Source organism: Panthera leo, chromosome A2 (genome assembly GCF_018350215.1).
Source record: "Panthera leo isolate Ple1 chromosome A2, P.leo_Ple1_pat1.1, whole genome shotgun sequence".
Lineage (NCBI taxonomy): Eukaryota > Metazoa > Chordata > Mammalia > Carnivora > Felidae > Panthera > Panthera leo.
Genome location: NC_056680.1, coordinates 56,880,498 through 56,898,190, shown reverse-complemented (window position 1 = coordinate 56,898,190; position 17,693 = coordinate 56,880,498). Strand labels below are relative to the sequence as shown.

The 17,693-nt window shown below is 42.8% G+C and overlaps 1 protein-coding gene, 1 non-coding gene and 1 pseudogene across 2 annotated transcripts in view; all 3 read left to right on the top strand.

Annotated features, from left to right (window-relative positions):
• The window catches only part of RAB7A (RAB7A, member RAS oncogene family), a 70,995-nt gene that overhangs the window by 45,560 nt on the left and 7,742 nt on the right, over window positions 1–17,693 (top strand). The window contains exons 2-4 of the mRNA XM_042912202.1: window positions 5,124–5,184; window positions 6,718–6,844; window positions 17,096–17,314. Of these exons, the coding sequence (XP_042768136.1) occupies window positions 5,132–5,184; window positions 6,718–6,844; window positions 17,096–17,314 (399 nt within the window). The 5' untranslated portion in view covers window positions 5,124–5,131. The remainder of the gene's footprint in view (window positions 1–5,123; window positions 5,185–6,717; window positions 6,845–17,095; window positions 17,315–17,693) is intronic.
• On the top strand, window positions 11,142–11,248 carry LOC122214739. The gene has a single exon (XR_006200095.1). It is a non-coding gene; the product is annotated as a U6 spliceosomal RNA (small nuclear RNA).
• LOC122204663 lies at window positions 11,211–12,164 on the top strand (annotated as a pseudogene).

Genomic DNA, 17,693 nt, shown 5'->3' with positions numbered 1-17,693 from the left:
TCCCCCTCTCCCTCTCTCCCTCTCTCCCTCTCTCCCTCTTCCTCCCTCCCTCCCTCTCTCCCTCTCTCTCTGCCCCGTCCTCCACTTGCATGTGTGCATTCTCTAAATAAATAAATAAATAAATAAATAAATAAATAAATAAATGTATGTTTAGGGGTGCCTGGGTGGTTCAGCCAGTTAAGAGTCTGACTTTGGCTCACATCATGATCTCACAGCTCATGGGTTCAAGCCCTGCGTGGGGCTCTGTGCTGACAGCTCAGAGCCTGGAGCCTGCTTCAGTTTCTACGTCTCCCTCTCTTTCTCTGAACCTCCCCCACTTGCACTCTGTCTCTTTCCCTCTCAAAAATAATAAACATTAAAATAAATTTAAAATCTTTTTTTAAATTTTTCCCCCCTCCACAGGTCACAATAATATAGCATAAAGAAAACAAAGCTATTTGTAATTCTGTCACCCAGGAAAAACCTGCTAATATTGTGTGTATTCCTTTCAACTTCATTTTTACATTTAAATTTTTACTCCTTTGGGAATCTGTTTTGGAACATGAAGTATAGGGATCTTAATTCTCATCAGAATTTTTCTGGCTGCCTTCACTTAGTGAATTTTTTCATCCTTTTGCTACTGAATTTTATAATGCTATATTTGTCTGAGTTGTTCATTTCTGGGCTCTTTTTCTGTTTAGTCCTATTCCAGACCCATATTTTTAATACTGTATAACATACTTTCCAAGACTGTTAACACAAGTCCTCTATCAATATTCTTTTGGGGAGAGGAATGGGAGGGATTCCTGTGCACTTATTTTTATGAATAAAGTTAGGTTATCAAGTTCCAAAACAACCCTTAGTATTGTTTCAGCAGGGGAGAATTTTTGTCTCTGTATTAAGGATTTCTGTTGGGAATATCTCTTCATTTATTCAGATTCCCTTTGTTTCAATAAGATTGTCATTTTAAGTTTTTTTTTTTTAATTTTGAGAGAGCAAGAGAGAGAGAATCCCAAGCAAGCTCTGTACTGTCAGTGCAGAGCTGGATGCAGGGCTTGAACCCTCAAACCCTGAGATCCTGACCTGAGCCAAAACTGAGAGTCAGACACTTAACTGACTGAGCCACCCAGGTGCCCCGAGATTGTCATTTTCTTATTTAAGTCCTGTGCTGCTGTTGGGGCACCTCGGTGGCTCAGTCAGTTAAGTGTCCAGCTTTTTATTTCAGTTCAGGTCATGATCTCACAGTTCATGAGTTTGAGCCCTGCATCGGGCTCTGTGCTGACAGTACAGAGCCTGCTTGGGATTCTCTCTCTCCTCCTTCTCTCTCTGACCCTACCCCGTTTGCTCTCTCTCTCAAAGTAAGTAAACTTTAAAAATTTAATTAAAAAGTAATAAAAAAATATTAAGTCCTACTGCTGTTAACCATTGCAACAGTTGCAGTGTATAAATGTGGAAAATCCTTCAGGAAAGTGAGTTAGTGAAAGTCATGAAGATGTTTATACTTTTGACTCAGTAACCCCATTCCTAAACATTATCTATAAATTAAATTTAGGAAAACCTTTTTTTCCTGTGTGAGAATTTGACCTTTGGTTAATTTTGTTTCCTGGGAACCTGATAAAGGCAGATTGTTGCTTCTGTTGCTGGGCACTGTGGCTTATGGTTAAATGTCTCCTGGTTGGTAATTGCATCCGGACAGGGAGAGGCTGTGCGTCATACTGATGGGCCCCCATGCTTGGGCTTCACAGAGCACAGTGGCTCTTGTGCTGGATGTGTCCCTCACATGGAGCTAAAGAAGCTATTCAAAGAGATGATTGGCTCCCCTCAGCAGTGAAGGTTTTAAGTCAGGTTGAACCCACGCTGTCTCCCTGTACCTGAGAGCTGCTATGTGGATTGTTGCACGAACAGCTAGCAAGCTGTGTTCCTGTCCCAGTCCTCAGTAGACAAGTGCCAAGTATGGCCTGTGATAGTCTTGTGAGTCTAAGAAGATTGCTGTGTCCCAAAGAAATGATCCCACAAACTGAAGTTCAAAGATGTTCTTTATAGCATTACTATCCCCAGATTTTTGGTATAATATGTAAAAGGCAGGAATGGCTGTTTAAACACTTAATTCACTCAAAGGAATATTAGATGTGAAGACTATAACAGAAGCAAGTACTAGCAACAAGGATAAAGAATAATATAGGAGAAACAAAATACAGATTGTGTGCTGGGGATGTGCACCTGCTCTAGTGGGCACTTAGGAGACTTTAGTACTGTGTGTTCAGGTGTCTTCTGGGATCACCGTGACTGAAGAAAACCCTCAGGGCTCTGCTGCTCAAGAGAGTCAGCCTAACAAGGTAGCTACACAGGTCGGCTTGCCTGCAGCCTGTGTGAGCAGAAACACAAAGGAAACAAACATGAAATCTGTCATGTGGGAACAGCAAGGTGAAGCGCATTTCTTGGTGTTTTTTTAAATAAATTTAAAATCATCATTTGTTAAATTAGTATTTATAATATTTACTTTTAAGCCCTCTTTATTATTTTTTTAATGTTTATTCATTTTGGAGAGAGTGCAAGAGTGCCAGAGAGCTTGAGCCGGGGTGGGGAGGTAGGCAGATAGAGAAGGGTACTGAGGATCCAATGCAGGGCTCGAACTCACGAACCGTGAGACCATAACCCAAGCCTAAAGTCGGACATTTAACCGACTAAGCCACCCAGTTGCCCTTTGTTTATAATATTTAAAAGCCATTAAGTAATTCTTGGTACATCAGTGAAATTCACTAAACCAAGTTATGGAAATCCCTTTTCACATTCTCATAATCCTTCCTAAATATTCTTCAAGGCTTTCTTTGTAAAGTTTCTCCTCTTTTTTCATCCCTTTCCTTAATTTGCCCTTCAAATTTGAAACTTGTCCAACTGTCATAATCTGATCTCTACCCCAAAATGTAGACCAGACCTGGGTTGATTTTTTTTTTAACTTGTTTTATTTTTTATGGTTTTAAATTTACATCCAAATTAGTTAGCATATAGTGCAACAGTGATTTCAGGAGTAGATTCCTTAGTGCCCCTTACCCATTTAGCCCATCCCCCCCCCCCCCATAACCCCTCCCATAGCCCTCAGTTTGTTCTCCATATTTATGAGTCTCTTCTGCTTTGTCCCCCGGGTTGATATTCTTAAACCTTGGTCAAGGCAGTCTCTGGGGAGGAAGGAGGGGGTGATGGGGCTCCACAGGTAACAGGTGATTTGGGGGTATACCTCTCACGGTGGGGGGGGGGGCACGGGAAACTAGGTATGATGGAAGACTAAAGGAAACAGGTTTTGCACAAACTCAGCTCGTCTTGTACTGCCCCCTAATTGGCACTAATGGGAGTTTTATAGACAGATACTGGTGGGCAGAGATGGTGTCTTAAGTAGACCTGCCAGGGGAGTGAGGCTTTGGGCAGTGAGAGACAGCATGACCCTTGGGTGTGTCATGGGGCCTGGTTTACATGCCTGGTAAAACTGTCTTCTGGTCTCGCTCCCACTGCTGCACTCTTTGAGAAGCCATGGAAAACGCCACCCTCAGGGGCATAGGATTCATTATCTAACCCTGCCCTATGGGGCAGTAGTCAGTTGTAAAATTTCCTTTTAGTTTGTGGTCTTTGTTGCAGTGCCACCTGTTGAAAGAGCAGTTGACAGCCAAGCACCTGGAAATGGGGGAGTGTGGCTTCCTTACCTTGTCTAGGCTCTGTGATTTCCTGGTTCTCTCAGTGCCTTCTGGAGTCTTCTGTTACACATCTCTGTATTTGACACTCATTGAATCGGTAGCAGCCAACATTTGTTAACTACTTACTATATTCTAGTGACCGTCCTGAGCATTTTAGTCACTCAGGCCTCATAGTATCCTTAGGACATGATGGCTCTGATCCCTGTATCCCCATTCCAACAGAATGGTTCGATAATTTGCCTGAGGTCACATAGCTAATAAGTAGCAAAGCCAGAGTAAAAATCTAAGTAGTCTGGGAACAGTTTTTGCATGCTTAAGTCACACTGTAGCCAGTACTATCTGCTTCAGCCTTCTAGAAGCTAGGTGGTTAAAAATGAAACTAAAAAGTAGCTTTTCTAGGACCCAGTCCTGACTGCCTGTTCTCCCAAACTGTAGAAGAATAACAGGCTTTATTGAACACACTTATTTACTTTTTTATATGTAAACACTTATTTCCCCCAGTTCCACTGGAGGCAGGAGGTAGAGTTGACCCTGGCCTTGTTACTTGTAGTCTGCTGCCCTAGCTGTTTCACTGTCTGGTGAGGATAATGGGCCAGAGCTTGGTAGTGGTTCTCCGAAGATGTAGATGTCAATCTTGAGGCACTCACATTCAGTCTTGAATTCCTGATTCTGGAGGAGAACACAGGCCTCCTGCTGGGGATTCCAGCCGCGCCTGAGGAGTGTTCCTCCAGCAGTCTTAGATTAGTCGCTGCCATTGGGGTCCAGAATTTAGGACTCCTACTCTCCTGGAAGTCACTGAGTCAGGTTTGGGACACCGAGGGATAATTAAGACAGGAACCCTGTCTTGATAAGTAAACAGGGGCAAGTTCTGGAATAGAGATGAACACAGATTAGGCGTCTGACATATGGTCAGTGGTAGGGAAGGCTGCCTAAAAGATGTTCTAGAAAACAGTGATCCCAGGAGCTACAGGTCAGGTATTATTCTCACGCTAACCCAATATTTGATAATAATTCTCTACTTGGCACTGGAGATGCAGCAGGGAATACATCTGTCTTGGCAGAGATTATTGGAAAAGGGAGAAGACAGACAGATGTAATAGATGCGAATGTGAAGTAATGGTAGGTTCTCTGAAGAAAACTAAGGCCATGTAAAGGGATAGAGAGCAGATAGGGAGAGGGGGTGCTACTTTCGATAAACTGATCACCTCTCTGATGAGGTGCTGTTTGAACAGTGACTTGAATGAAACAGGACCGAGCTGTTGAGTAAGTTGGGAGCATTGATCCAGACTGATCCAGGAGGGAGAATCCATTCTTTTAGGCCATTTCAAGGGGCAAGATGGCCAACAGGAAGGCTCGGGACACAGTTCTCCTGCGTCTCTTGAGAGGTTTGTGCCAGGGGAGGTGGTTTGCCTTGGTAATTCTGTCACACTCACAGTGTGTTTTCCTTTCTCCTTTTAGTTTGAAGGATGACCTCTAGGAAGAAAGTGTTGCTGAAGGTTATCATCCTGGGAGATTCTGGGTAAGTGGCTCTCACCATTTGAACTGACACATTGGTTTGGATGAAGCCTCCTTTGAAGCCCGTGCCCTCCACGCTGACACCTGCCACTTCCTTCTCTGGTAGTGGTGGCATGAGGGCCCCAGGTCTCCAGCTGTTTTGGGCACAGCAGAAATGTGAACGATCTCTTGTTATATAACCCTTCGTTCCATGATCTCAGGCATGATTTGGGGGGAGGGGGTGCTATTTAAACTCAAGAGCAGTTTCATGGAGTCCCTTTTTTCCAAGCTGGTTAGACCAAGGAGTGCTGTTTAAGTAGATTTGTTGCCACTGATGCCATGCCTAGCAGCTGTGGGGCCTAGCAGTAGCTCAGAAAAGGAGACTTCTGAGGTGACCTGTGAAACCTTAGACCAACTGAAAGCTGGGTCTTTTTAAAAATAATAATAATAATAAACACAGGTGTGCCTCCATATCCCAAAGTCCCCTGCCCTTTAAAAAGGCAGTGATTTTTCTACTCTGGCTGGCTTTTTCAATTGCCTGAGGAGCCTTTTAAAAGTTGGTGTTTTTTCAGACCAGTGGGTAGGGCCGAGTTGGCAGTACCTTAAATACACACATCTGTCTGTCTGTTTGTCTGTCTCCCTCCCATACTCTTAGTGACTCTAGTGTGCTGTCAGGATTGAGGGATACGGTTTTAAGCCCAAACTTGCCCAGAAAGAATCACCAGGCCTTTACTCGATTCTGGATCTCCTGTCCTCTCCCCTGAAAATTCAGATGCAGGTGGCCTGGATTGGAGAACACTCACTTCCTTAAGCTGTAACTGTACTTCCAGGTGCTCTGCATATACCGATAAGAATGTTCCTTAGTGAGAAAGGAAGGTGATCTAGTTGGCTTTGAAGAAGGCTTTTGCATCATCTTCAGCCTGCCCTAACTAATCTCATCACCAAGAAATCCATTGTCTCTTTGCTGAGTTCTCATACTGGGGGGGGGGGGGGGGACGGGACATCTCTGGAAGAGCTTACTTTGAGGTAGATTCTGATTTGGTGGAATACTGGTGCTTTCTCCTTCAGATTTTAGACTTTGAAGCAGCAGGTGGCTGACTGGTGTATATGTCTGCTCTCAGCCAGTGACTTCCTCCTGCCATTACTTTCTTGGACTGAATAGCAGCCTCTAAATGGAGAGACACCAAAGACATAAGGGATATTTTTGGAATATTGGGACGATCTTATTACTGTAGCTTCTTTTAGAAGGAGAGTATTTGCTGACATCTTTCTGGAAGGAAAAAATAATATTAGGCTCTACCATCTGAGGTGCTTGTACCAAAACTTACAAGCAGCTTTTCAACATCTGGACTACATTTGTACCCTCTATTTTTATCCCAGGAGAAAATACAACCTCAAATGAATAATGCTGGGCAGTTTGCTGGCACTGCCCTCTGTTGTGATTACAGTTCTTTGTTTTCTTTCAAGATAGGCAAGTCTCTTCAGAGCTGCAAATACCGGAATCAGTTTTCAGTCCCTTCCTAGTTGACCTATACTTGTGGTTTTTCTCCAATTTCAGAGTTGGTAAGACATCACTCATGAACCAGTATGTGAACAAGAAATTCAGTAATCAGTACAAAGCTACAATAGGAGCAGACTTTCTGACAAAGGAGGTGATGGTGGATGACAGACTAGTTACAATGCAGGTAAGCACATGTCACAACTTTGCCAATCAAATCTTGTTAGTTCATTCATTCTGAACCCTTTTTTTCATGCCTAGGCATTTCCCCTCTCTGTTCTTCAGTTCCTACTACTATATTCATGGATAATTTTCCACAGGTGATATTGCCGAGAAAATACAGGACATCAAGTATGACCATATATTGCATGAGACATACTAGAAATTTTTCATTGTCTTTCCAGAAAAGTTCAAATTTCATTGGACTTCCTGTTTTGGGGTTTTGTTTTTGTTTTTGCTGAATTTGAAAACACACAGTCCTCTGTCTTATTGTGTCTCCAAAATGTCTAACTCATGCCTTTTTTAATATCCTTGCATAGTTTTTTAGGCCAGAACATCTTTGGGTCTCTCCTAGGTTCTTACAGTAGCTATTAATGTAGTTCCCTGTTTTTCTGGCTTCTTTTCATCTGTCCTGCCTGTAGCCGCCAAAGTTGAGTTTCTTTTAAGCCAGCCTGGCTTTTGCATGTATCACCTTAATCTTTCAAGGGCTTCTCTTGCAACAGTTAGGATAAAATACGGGTTCTTTCATATGGCCTTTGGAAAGCCTTTGCGTTCTGGCTACAAACTGTTCTTCGCTTTTTTGTCTTTTGCCAGCTCTTCCAAACCATGTGCTGCTCTTACAACCCTGTCCTTGCACATGTCTGCTTCCAGCCCAGCCCCTTTGTCCCATCTCTGCCCATCCCGAGGTCTCCAACCTTTAGCCCAGGTGTTGTCTTTTCAAATTCCTACCTCCACAGCAGTTATTTCTTCCTATATTAAATGATGCCCTTGGCAGACTCAGGCCTCTTGAGACAAATATAGTTCTTATCCCACTGTAGTCCTAGCAAACGCCAAGTTTGCTGAAATGTTTGAATGATCCAGGCGTTACAGATGGTTTTTATGCACATTGACCTCAAGCTGTGACGTGCTCCCAGAGGATAAAGACTCTTGACACTTCCTTGACTTACACCTCCAGGATGCAGTTAATATGGATTTCCCCTCCCCACCTCCCTCACACATACACATAGAGATGTTTAAAATACAACTAAAGTTTTTTTTAAGTTCTAAGTTTTATTTGACAGAGCGCATGCGCTCACATGTGCATGTGAGCAGGGGAGGGGCAGAGAGGGTGAGGGAGAGAATCCCAAGCAGATTCCCAAGCTGACAGTCCGAAGCCCAGTGTGGGGCTCAAACTCAAGAACCATGAGATCATGATCTGAGCTAAAATCAAAAGTCGGATATTTAACCAACTGAGCCACCCAGGCTCAGACTAAAGTTTTAAAGGCCAAGCTTGAGAGAAAAGGAAATTTCCAGATTACAGGAAAGAAGATGGAACTGAGAACTAGTGATAAGCCCAGGGACTTCTGTCATGATGCTTTAAAAGCAACTTTATAATCAGGACTAGAGTTTTATCACTCACCATGGGCAAGAGAAGTGACTACAAAAGGTGGAAGAGCTGGAACTAGGAATCCCCTTGGAGAGAGAGAGGGAGGGAGAGAGACTCCCACTCACATGGGACCTTGGAAAGATGTGAAAACAGGAACAAATGCCTTAATCCAGTGAAGTGGCAGAGCTCTGCATGAAGTAAAAGCTTGGGGCTTTTGCCTCTTTGCCTTCTTGTTGGAGACGCTCAGTCCCACTATGCTCATGTGTGGGTTCTGAGCTTATACTCTACATGGTACAGAAATGTTAAAGAATTTGACATAAACCTATAAACCCCTGCCACTCTTGACACAAGCAGAGTCGAGACCATTTTATAGGAAGACTTGCAACCTCAGAACGGAAGGTGAGCTCATAGCCACATGAGGAAATAACGTACCACAAAAGATGTTCCCAACGACTAGAGATTTTTAGAAAGGGAATAGAAACCATAGAGAAAAAGGACACTATAAAAAATGAGGATATGGAAAACGTAGAACTTCAAGAAGTGAAAAGATGGTCATTGAAATAAGACAAACGAACAGTTAAACTGCAGGTTAAAGACACCTGAAGAAAACAGTAAGCTGTAAGAAGTGAGCAAATTACCTGGGAAACTCAAAACTGCAGAACACCAACAAGCAAAATCTGTCTCTGAAGAGAAGAGACTGATTACTTAACAACAGTTAGAGGAGTTCTCAGAGACAATAGAAGGCAGAAGGGAACAGAATAGCTTCAGGGTACTAGAGTAAAGTAGCACCTGAGGATTCCACATGTGTACCAGTCAGACTAAAAGCTGCATCCTGTACCTAGGAGAAACAGAGCTATAGGACCAAGCTGTGGTTTTGACGGCGATGTGGGCTGATTCAGAAGTCAGACCCCAGGTCCTCCTGGGTTTGGGGCCATTATAATAGAGCCCACATACCCTACTAAGCTTGCACCCTATACTGCTGCACTACTGGAGTGAACACCATCTGAAGAACCACTGGTCACTGGAGTCTGGAAACAGTGGGAAAGAGAACGTGTTCCTTTTTTTTTTTAATATTTTTGAGAGAGTGCGAGCAGGGGTGGGGTGGGGGGGTGGGCAGAGAGAGGGAGACACAGAATCCGAAGCAGGTTCCAGGCTCTGAGCTGTCAGCACAGAGCCCAGTGCGGGGCTCAAACTCATGAACGATGAGATCATGACTTCAGCTGAAGTCAGACACTTAATCGACTGAGCCACCGAGGTGCCCCAGAGAACGTGTTCCTGAAAGGTTGAAAGGCACAGCTGGCCCTCATGCTGTTGCAGGCAGCTTGAAAGACTAGAAGTAAATGAGAGTCATCATCTCTGGACAAAGGCATCATCAAGGTAGATCTTGAAGAATCCTCACATATTTTTCACGGGCTTTTAGCAACGTGCAATAAGATGATCCGAATAAGAAAACAAGACAAGAACCAATGGAAAGTTCCCTGATCTTTCAGAGTGGTTTTTATATTTCAGAGAAATAAGACAATCTTAGATATCTGGAGAGAAGAAACTAAACAAGTGTGTAAGTTAATAGAATTTATAAAAAGAAAATACAATAACCAAAAGGTGGAAATCCGAGAATGTTTTTAGCAACAGATCAGTATGCTAGAAGAGAGCTGAAATGAAGAATGGTAGGAGAGGTACAAACAGGATTCAATAGATAGGTCAGACTTCCTTTTAATCAATCTCAAAACAAAGATCAAAGATAATATTTGCTGCGAATTTGCTAGAACTGATGTGGCACCAATCCACAGATTGAGGAAGCTCAAACTCCCAAGATGGATAAATAAAAAAGAAATCTCGATGAATCATAATGAAATTACAAAAAAAAAAAAAAAAAAAAAAAGACAGGGGCGCCTGGGTGGCTCTAGATTTTGGCTCAGATCATGATCTCACCGTTGTGAAATCGAGCCCCACGTTGGGCTTCATGCTGAGCATGGAGCCTGCTAGGATTCTCTCCCTCCCTCTCCTGCCCCCCTCCCCTGCGTGCACTTGGTCGTTCTCTCTCTCCAAAAAAAAAAAAGACAAACTTGAAAGCATCCAGAGAAAAAAGATGATCTTGAAAAGGAGCAGAAATGAGGCTGTTGACTCCAAACAGTAACTGTGGAGATCACCAGGCAGTGGAATATATTCTGAAAGAAACCTTGACCACAGTATTCTGTCTCTACTAAAAATACTAAGAATGAAAGCATATATCCTTGAGTTCCACGGTGAAAATTCTAAAAGATGTACTTCAGACAGAAGGAAAGTGATTTCATTTGGAAAGGTTAGGAAGATAAATTGAGGTCAACTTTAATTGTATACATGTATTTATTGTTAGAATTATGACCATAATAGTAAGAGTATGTAACTTCTAAACTATCATAGAAAACCAAGATTGGACCTCTGTAATTTAATGTGTGGAGGAAGATTAGTGACTGCTGTGGGTTTTTTAAATTCCTTACATGGTTCAGGAAGAAGCTAGAAATCAGTCAGTAGTAAACATTAGATGGAATCAAGTATGCATGAAAAATTTAAAGGTAACTTACTCTGAATCCATAGCAATTTAAACTGTGATATTGTCAGAGACAGATCAAGGGAACAGAGAGCACACAAACAAGCCACCCCCAGCTGGACACTGAGTAGAGAGGTGGCTTCCAGAAGACTAGCAAAGTGGAGTTACACAGTAAATGGGACGGGCCAGTGGTTTTCCCTTTAAATGAGGAGGAGTAACCAAGAGGGAGGGTTCAAGACCTGAATGAAAAAAATACAAAATGAAAACTTTAAAAGTAGAAAAAAATTTTTTTTAACCTTTGGTGTTTAAAATAGAGAAAGAGAAAATCCTAAAGGATTGACAGTAAACTACATTAAAGTAAACATTTGAGTGCTCGCTTCGGCAGCACATATACTAAAATTGGAACGATACAGAGAAGATTAGCATGGCCCCTGCGCAAGGATGACACGCAAATTCGTGAAGCGTTCCATATTTTTAAAAAGAAAGAAAGGAAAAAAAAAAAGTAAACATTTGAATAAGACTCCCTAATGACAAACCACAGACCAGAAGAAGATGTTAGTAATGCATCATAGTATCCAGTCAACAGACAACCCACTGGATAACTGGACAAAAGACATCAGCAGGCTTATGAGAAGAAGCCTTTAATTCCAATGGCTTAACTGCAGGGAACTGCAAATTTAAAAAGGTGACAGGGCAGGCTGGACCACTGTAGGTGCAGGGAACACCTCCTCTTCCTTACACCCTCCGCTTCTCCGACGCTATCAAATGATGCCTTCGGGAAAAACTTTCCAGCAGTTGTGTGGCTTAAAGAAACTCCCGTGGTCCTGTGACTCCAGATACTTCTGGGCCTGGTTGAATAAAGTGGATGTCAACCCTGAAGGGACAGCATCCATGTGGCTACTGTGCGGTGGGGCCGTGGTGCGCTGCCGTGGCCAGGAGAGTTGACAGAAGGACTATAACGACCTCTCAGCAGGCTCCCTAGACAGACAGGATTCAGGCAGTTGATGCACCGGCTCTTAAATCCTGAGCATCGGGTTTGGTCCCACGGAGCACTAACAGCATGCTAGAAAGATAAGGTCATGCACGTGTCATGATATTGAGGATCACTGTTGAGACTTTGTAAACTTAAAAATTTACAACAAAGTGTGTTGGAAATGGAAACAATTCTGTGTGGGGCTATCACAGACAAAGGCATCATTTCTCTGCATCACTTAAGTAAAACCCTCAAGTGTTTGCTGTTAAGTGATCTTCCTGGAGTAACAGAAAAAGAAAACCTTGTCCAAGCCTTTAAGATAGTACTGCCTTCTCTGGAACTAAAATTAGATTTGAAGTAAAATTATAATATTCAGTGAGTGTTTTATTTCATATGGAAGCAGCCCAAGTGTCCATCCACAGATGAATGAATAGACAAGACGCGTATACATACAATGGAATGTTACTCGCAATAAAAAAGGAATGAGATCTTGCCATTTGCAACACCATGGATGGGCCTATGCTAAGTGAAATAAATCAAAGACAAATACCATATTTCACTTGTCTGTGGAATCTGAAAAAAACAATGAATAAACAAAAACAGACTCATAAATACACAGAACGAACCGGTGGCCACCAGAGGGGAGGGAGGGTGGGAAATGGGAGAAACAGGTCAAGGTGAAGGAACAAACTTCTGGTTATAAAATAAGTAAATCATGGAGATGGGAAGAAAAGTGTCTTATTTCAATATAAAGTATTATCTGAAATTGTTAATGGTATAAATTAAAACATTAAAAAAATAATTTAAAAAAAATGGGGCGCCTGGGTGGCTCAGTTGGTTAAGCGTCCGACTTCAGCTCAGGTCATGATCTCGCAGTCTGTGAGTTCGAGCCCCGCGTCGGGCTCTGTGCTGACAGCTCGGAGCCTGGAGCCTGCTTCGGATTCTGTGTCTCCCTCTCTCTCTTCCCCTCCCCTGTTCGTGCTTGGTCTCTCTTTGTCTCAAAAATAAATAAAAACATTAAAAAATAATAATAATTGAAATTGTTAATGGTAAACAGTAACAGATATTCTATTTACCGTCCATAGGACTAAAAGAATGTCATACTGTAACTTTTTTTTTTTTAACTTATTCATTTTTGAGTGAGAGAGAACACGAGAGGGGGACAGGGAGAGAGAATCCTCAGCAGGCTCCATGCTGTCAGCTCAGAGTCCTACACAGTGCTTTGGGACTTGCTCGCAAACTGTGAGATCATGACCTGGGCTGAAACCAAGAGTTGGATGTTTAACCGACAGAGCCACCCAGGAGCCCCTTTACCATAACATTTTAAACAAGGAGTCCATCATGTAGAAAATAAATATTCAGACATGACTTATTATTAAAGTCACTGAGTTGCAAGTGAGAGTTTATATACATTTTAAGAAAAATGCAAACTAGATAGCCTTTTAATTCTAATATATTCCTCATTTTATACAGATCTCTCTTGATGTAGATAGAGTTCTTTAAAGTGATTCAGATGTACTACCCAGATATTCTTTATTGTATTTTAACAGTAATTTGTTACATTGCAATTTAAAGTTAAAGCATGGGGTGACCCAGACTCGAGTCAGTTGAGTGTCTGACTTCAGCTCAGGTCATGATCTCACAGTTGGTGAGTTTGAGCCCTGCATCAGGCTCGCTGGTGTCAGTATAGAGCCTACTTCAGATCCTCTGTTTTCCTCTGTCCCTTGCCCACATTGTGTGTCTGTCTGTCTGTCTCTCAAAAATAAACATTTTTAAAAATTTTAAGTTAATAAAGTGTGTTACTATAAATATGTACACGTGAAGGGACACCTGGGTGGCTCGTTCAGTTAAGCGTCCGACCCTTGGTTTCAGCTCAGGTCATGATCTCTCAGTTTGTGGGTTTGCAGAGCCTGCTTGAGATTCTGTCACTCTCCCTCTCTGTTCTTCCCTGCTTGCATGCATGTACATGTGGCTTTCTCTCCAAATAAATTTTTTTTTGAATGTGCAGACATGGAAAAAAAAGGCTGACAAAATCAAGTTTGGGCAGGAATATAGGGAAGCAGAATATTCTCAAGCTGTTGGTGGGATATTAGCTCTTCTTAATAGAGACTACCATTTTGCTTTCCATTGTTGAACATGCACAATTCTCTGTCTAGGCAGGTAGCCTAGAGAAATTTACCTCTGGGCACAAGAAGAAAAGCCTAGGAAAAATGCTCATTGCAGCTTTTTTGAAAAACTGCAAACAGCTCAGATGACCAGGGAATAAAGGATGTATATTAAGAAAGTGGAATGCTATATAACCATTAACTTTTGGAAAAGGGGAAAAAAAAGCAAATTGCAAAAAAAGATGTATAGGATAATACCATTTACTTCTGGGGAGGGAGGAAAGGGAATGCTGTGAGGAAGGGTTAACTCTGTTTCCTTTTAAAAAAGGGGATGGGGTAGGGGGCTGGGTGGCTCAGTTTAAACATCTGACTCTTGATTTCAGCTCAGGTCATGATTTCGAGGTTCATGAGTTTGAGCCCCATGTTGGGCTCTGCACTGATGGTGGTGCAAAGCCTGCTTTGGATTCTCTCTCTCTCTCTCTCTCTCTCTCTCTCTCTCCCCCTCTCTCTCTCTCCCTCTCTCTCTCCCTCTCTCTCTCTCTCCTTCTCTCTCTCTCTCCCTCCCTCCCTCTCTCCCCCCCTCCTCTGCTCTCTCTCTCTCTCTCTTTCTCTCTCTCTCTCTGTCTCTCTCTCTCTCTCTCCCCCCCCCTCAAAATCAATAAATAAACTTTGAAAAAATAAATAATTTTTTAAATGACTAAAATTTAAATAAAACTAGACAATAAAAAAATAGTAAAAAAACTGACATGAAGGTGTCAGTGTTAATATTTGTCACATTCGAGTAGCAGGTAGTTATATGGGTGTGTTTTGAATGTAGAAAACAAAATATTTCAGTTAAAATACTAAAAAGTTTTAAAGACCACAGTTATAGGACTATATTTTTCTAGGTTTGAAGATAAATTAATTTTTGAAAGTTGCTAAGAATAACTGCCCAGCTTTTCAGCTTTTCTCTTTAACAACCCCTTACTTTGCCTTCTCTGTGTGTGTGAGTTCCAAATACCCATTTGGTTCCACCCAAAAGTGGTAGAGTTCTTATGTAATTCTCCTGTTGGGATTCTGTCCTAAACAAGCACCTGAAATACAGAAGAGGCTCTGTATGTTAGCATTCATTACTGAGTTACAAGTACAGAAAATTGGCAGCCGGGGTGTTTTTTTTTGTTTTGCTTTTTTTAAATTTTTTTTTTTTTTTCAACGTTTTTTTTTTTTTATTTATTTTTGGGACAGAGAGAGACAGAGCATGAACGGGGGAGGGGCAGAGAGAGAGGGAGACACAGAATCGGAAACAGGCTCCAGGCTCCGAGCCATCAGCCCAGAGCCTGACGCGGGGCTCGAACTCACGGACCGCGAGATCGTGACCTGGCTGAAGTCGGACGCTTAACCGACTGCGCCACCCAGGCGCCCCTTGTTTTGCTTTTTTTAACAAGGATGAAGTTGTTTGCTGAGTTTGTTGGGCATCCATAAAGGTGTGAGTCGCTGTCAGAGAAAGTGCTGCAGTGTTTCACAGGGCAGAGAGGAGTGACGTGTGGGGGAGGATTTCAGCTACATAAAACCCCACAGCACGGACACCTAGAGTAATGGTCTCGTGGGGCGGTGTGTGCCAAGTGTTTGGAGGGCTCTTTTGGCTTTACTTACCCAGATGTTTACATAAGAACAATGTTACTTACTTCTCTAACGGAATTTTTTTTTTTTTTTTTTTTTTTTTTTTTTTTTTTTTGGTACAAGCCTAGATTTAAATTCTGGTTTTAAATCTTGTTTTCTTATTTTCTCTTTATAGGAATAGTTGTCTGTTTCTACTTTCCTTATTGTGTGACCAAGCTCTCGAGTCCCCCTTCGTCCCAGTCTCTCTCTTACGAGAAAGGGTTCATTTTTTCACTCAGAGACGCACATTCAGTGTAGGATGTTGGGAAACCCGAAAAGCACAAAATCAGACCTCACCAACAGCCCCTCTGCTGGGGATCCAGTGACGCTAGAGATCACATCATGTCTACATGTGTGTACTTAGCTTGTTGTCTTGGGGGTGGGGCAGCATTTAGTCCTCCAACTCTGATGAGAGGCAGTTAGACTAATAGGCTTTAGGTTTGTTTCTGCTGCCCTTCAGCCTCGCACCTAAGTCATCCTAACCAGGCATCCTACCCTCGTCTTGTATGGTGCTCTTCTTACCTGAACTGGGAGCTCAATCTTTGTATGGCCTAGGGACACTTGACGTGTTGCCCAGGTGTTCCAGATCACCTGGAGTGAGGCAGGACTGGCTGCCTGAGAAGGGCTTCACAGAGGAGCTCAACCATCTTTCTGCAGAATCTGGTTCTGAAGATAAAACCATAGTAGTCCAATCCACACCCCATTTGGGTTCAAACCCTGGGCCTTTGGGGTGGTTGGCCGGTGATGTGGACGTAAAGTTGGTATGTATCTGGGTTGTAAGGATGGTCCAAGTTCTTGTGTTCTGAAGCTGAGCGCGTTCCCTGCCGACAGTGAATCCAGTAGTGGGAGGGAGACCCGTGTCAGCTGGAGGTAATAGTATGCTGCTTCTGACCCAGCCACTTTCTTAAACCTGGTGACTGGCTGGGGGATGTGGGACCATTTCTCATAACACCTGTCATCTCTCCAGGCTGATCAGGGTGGCCTTGTTAGGAATCTAGGGCAGTGAGGGAATCCATCTTCGCTCTCAAACCTAGCAAGGCAATGAACGGCGTGAAGTTCTTTGAGCTGGTCAGTAGTACATGGTGTTCAGACTGAAAGCCGGCTTTCACCTATATTCTAGAGTATGTTCTTGTTGTCTGTCTTTCCCTTCATCTCTCTCTGTCAGGGGTTTTTGTTTGCTTTTTTTGTTTTTAAGTGAGTTATAGTATAAATAAAACATGCTGATTTTTTTAAGGTAAGCTTGATAGACAGTAAAATGTGTAAATTTAAATATACAATTCAGTGAGTAATCACCTCCCTGTATTCTGTCACCCCCAAAAAGTCCCCAGAGTACATAAACCTTAAGGTTACATCATGAATTTCACATAAATATCTGTTCGTGTGACTACCACCTGGATCAAGGTAAAGACATTTTCTAACAGAGTTCGGACTCAGCGTCACCCCTCACAGACACATGCACTCACACATGCTGTCTGTCAGGGCTCTTCTGGATACTCTGGTTCTGAAGTCACTTGTCTCTGAGTGTCTCCATGATCCAGCTCGTTTCCTCTGGTGTCCCCCACTCCTACAGCCGTGTTCCCCAAGGAATAATGTTTTCTCTCTCGCAGATCTGGGACACAGCAGGACAGGAACGGTTCCAGTCCCTTGGTGTGGCCTTCTACAGAGGCGCAGACTGCTGCGTTCTGGTATTTGACGTCACTGCCCCCAACACATTCAAAACCCTTGATAGCTGGAGAGATGAGTTTCTCATCCAGGCCAGTCCCCGGGATCCTGAAAACTTCCCCTTCGTGGTGTTGGGAAACAAGATTGACCTCGAAAACAGACAAGTAAGTGCCAAAGGTAGTGACAGTCGAAAATGTGGAGGCTTACGAATCTACCCTCATTTAGGTCGTGGCTGCTGGGCCTTCTTTTAAAAGTAGCAGCTAAGTTTCAGATGGCTACTGTTTTTAGTTTTGATTAGTAAAAAGCCACGTGCCTTAAGGACCAATACCCAGTATCTCTGTGTGTGTGTGTGTGTGTGTGTGTGTGTGTGTGTGTGTGTGTGTGTCCCAGTCCCATACTGGGGGAGAGGGGAGAGATCACTAGTTACCCATCCAGCCCTTGGAATAAAGCCTTGCTTCCTAACCGAGTAATGGCATACCAGTTTTGCTTTCTCTGTGGCAGCACAGGGACAGTGAAAGTCTGCAGTGGTTTTCCCTTTGAGAT